At 50.8% G+C, this 2,273-nt stretch overlaps 1 protein-coding gene across 2 annotated transcripts; it reads right to left on the reverse strand.

Annotated features, from left to right (window-relative positions):
• Window positions 1-16: 16 nt before the first annotated feature.
• Window positions 17-2,265, reverse strand: LOC104912211 (testis-specific serine/threonine-protein kinase 6-like). Of its 2 annotated transcripts, none has more exons than XM_031554703.1 (2): window positions 1,938-2,265; window positions 17-389 (listed from the first exon to the last, which is right to left on the reverse strand). In XM_031554703.1, the coding sequence occupies exons 1-2, from the start codon at window positions 1,948-1,950 to the stop codon at window positions 34-36; spliced, it is 369 nt and encodes a 122-aa protein (XP_031410563.1). In that variant the 5' UTR covers window positions 1,951-2,265; the 3' UTR covers window positions 17-33. The 2 variants fall into 2 exon arrangements, 1 of the variants encoding a protein (XP_031410563.1); XR_004160671.1 differs by lacking the exon at window positions 1,938-2,265 and adding an exon at window positions 492-1,866 and having other exon boundaries at window positions 90-389.
• Window positions 2,266-2,273: the final 8 nt, after the last annotated feature.

Below are 2,273 nucleotides of genomic sequence, written 5' to 3' on the forward strand. Positions count from 1 at the left end.
CTGTCCTGACACATTCTCTGGGGAGGATTCCCCTTAGACATCCCCCTTCCAGCCAGCTGTTGCTGGCCACCTGCTCCACGCTGGCCGGGAGCATGGTAAGAACTGCAGCAGCTGGACAATGAGGGCCTGGCAGGGCTCTGGCAGCACGGACACCCCCCTCAGGTGCAGGACCCCATCCTTCTGATGCTGGATCATGTTGCAGAGGCAGCCGTGGAAGGGCAAGCAGCCAGTCACCATGGCAAAAAGGACCACCCCCAGGCTCCAGACGTCCAACTTCTTGGCATCATGGGCGTAATGCAGCCACATCTCTGGGGCCACGTAGGCTTCTGTTCCGCAGAAGGTGGTGCTCAGTTCTGGGTTCTGACTTCTGTTCTTCACAACAGAAGCACCTGGAAAGACAGAGCCATGGGAGTGACCGTGATTGCTAGGTGTTTTTCTTTGAGTACCAAGAGCTGTATATGGAGGTTCTTCTTCCTCTCCCTCTATCTCACCTTGCTGTCAGACACAGCAGCAAGCAACAGACTCCTCAAAAGACAGCCGTGGCATTACTTCTTTCTCCAGGCAGACACATATTCATTTCCCATGCTCCCATTCCAGTAGCAGCTCTACTACTCAGTGTGACAGGAGGCCCTGCTGGCAGAGCACCAGTCTACAGTGGTTGGCATTGATACTCCCTGTCTTGTCTCTTACATGAGGCTAGCCATGGATGCAGGAGAGGATCTCTCCTGGGACCAAGCAATTTGCAGATGGCAACACTGAGAGGAAACAGTGAGACACCCTTGCAATCAGTTTGTCTCCTGTATTTCCTAGCATCAGATAAGTATTCCTGGGGTCTCTGAAAGAAATATGCAAGCAGCTAAAAAGGAGAACACCAATGCAAGGCATAAGAAGCAGATTAACAGTCATTTTACTAATGGAAAATGCTAATCCTAAAAAGCCTACAATTGAAAATGAAGTCTGATGTTTACAAGCAAATAATCATCCAGAATGTAATAACTGTTCTATTTGGCTCCAGGAGTTTAAAATCAAAGTTTTTGGAGATCTGGCAAAGTGCAAAAACAGCACTCTCAGCCTGCAGGCTAACTGCTGTGACTGGATGCTACAATACAAGGAGTAAAACATCCTTATAGTGCCACGTATCAAACATCTCTGTGATTGTATTATGAAGGAGTTTGTTTACAGCTTGAGAAGCACTGCAAAGAAGCTGTCAGCTTGTGGGTACTTGGGTAACATCTCCCCATGCAACCTCTGATTTGACATTCCTGTATTTTTGATTCACAAAAATCTCTATTTTTGGTCAGTAAGAAAAACCTAGATGTGGCCTGTGAAAATAAAAAACTGCAAACTGTTATCTATGCAAAGGGAGTATCAGACTTTACCAAGCACCCCTGAAAACTACCAAAAGTTTACAGAGGTCATAAGCTGGGCTCACATGTACACAGGAACATGTCACATTCAGTAAAACCTGGAAGCGAGTTAAAATTAGGTCAAATTTATTTATGTGCCTAATAATATATTGAGAAGCATAGCTCATTCTGGAAGACACGCTTAGATAATAGGTTTATTTACTCACAAGCCTACAGTTACAAAATCCAGTCAGAAACCTCGCCCACCGGGCACTCCTTGTGCCCAACTCCTGTCAGTGCCCAGAGAAACCAGCACAACTCAGCTCAGCACGAAGCCCCACCCACTGCCCGCCACCCAAAGACGCCCAACAAATCCAGGGGGGGCCCTCAGCAGCACGCACTCCTCCACACTGGAACAGGTTCCCCAAGGAGGCTGTACATGCCCCAAACCTGGAGGCATTCAAGGCCAGGCTGGATGTGGCTCTGGGCAGCCTGGTCTGGTGGTTGGTGACCCTGCACATAGCAGGGGGTTGAAACTACGTGATCATTGTGGTCCTTTTCAACCCAGGCCATTCTGTGATTCTATGATACCTGCCGGCCTCATCACGGCTACACGCGTAGAAGAGCGCCAGATTTCAGAAATGCACCGGGACAAAACAACAGGGCAGATCTCGCCCACATTTTAATGAGGCCCTCCAAACCGAACGATGCGTGCGGCACCACAGCTGCCACATCAAGGACAGACGCGGTCCGGCAGTTCGGCGCGGTGAGAGCAGGGGAACGAACCGGCAGCTCGTGAGGGAGCGGTGCCACCCGCTGTTCTCACCCGCTCCGCTCCGTCCCCCCTCTTTCCCCGCGAGATGGCGACGCCGCCCAGCGACCGCCGCGAGGGGAGCCGGGAGTGGAAGGCCCGGCTGCACTTCCGCC

This window comes from Meleagris gallopavo, chromosome 9 (genome assembly GCF_000146605.3).
Source record: "Meleagris gallopavo isolate NT-WF06-2002-E0010 breed Aviagen turkey brand Nicholas breeding stock chromosome 9, Turkey_5.1, whole genome shotgun sequence".
NCBI classification, from domain to species: Eukaryota; Metazoa; Chordata; class Aves; order Galliformes; family Phasianidae; genus Meleagris; species Meleagris gallopavo.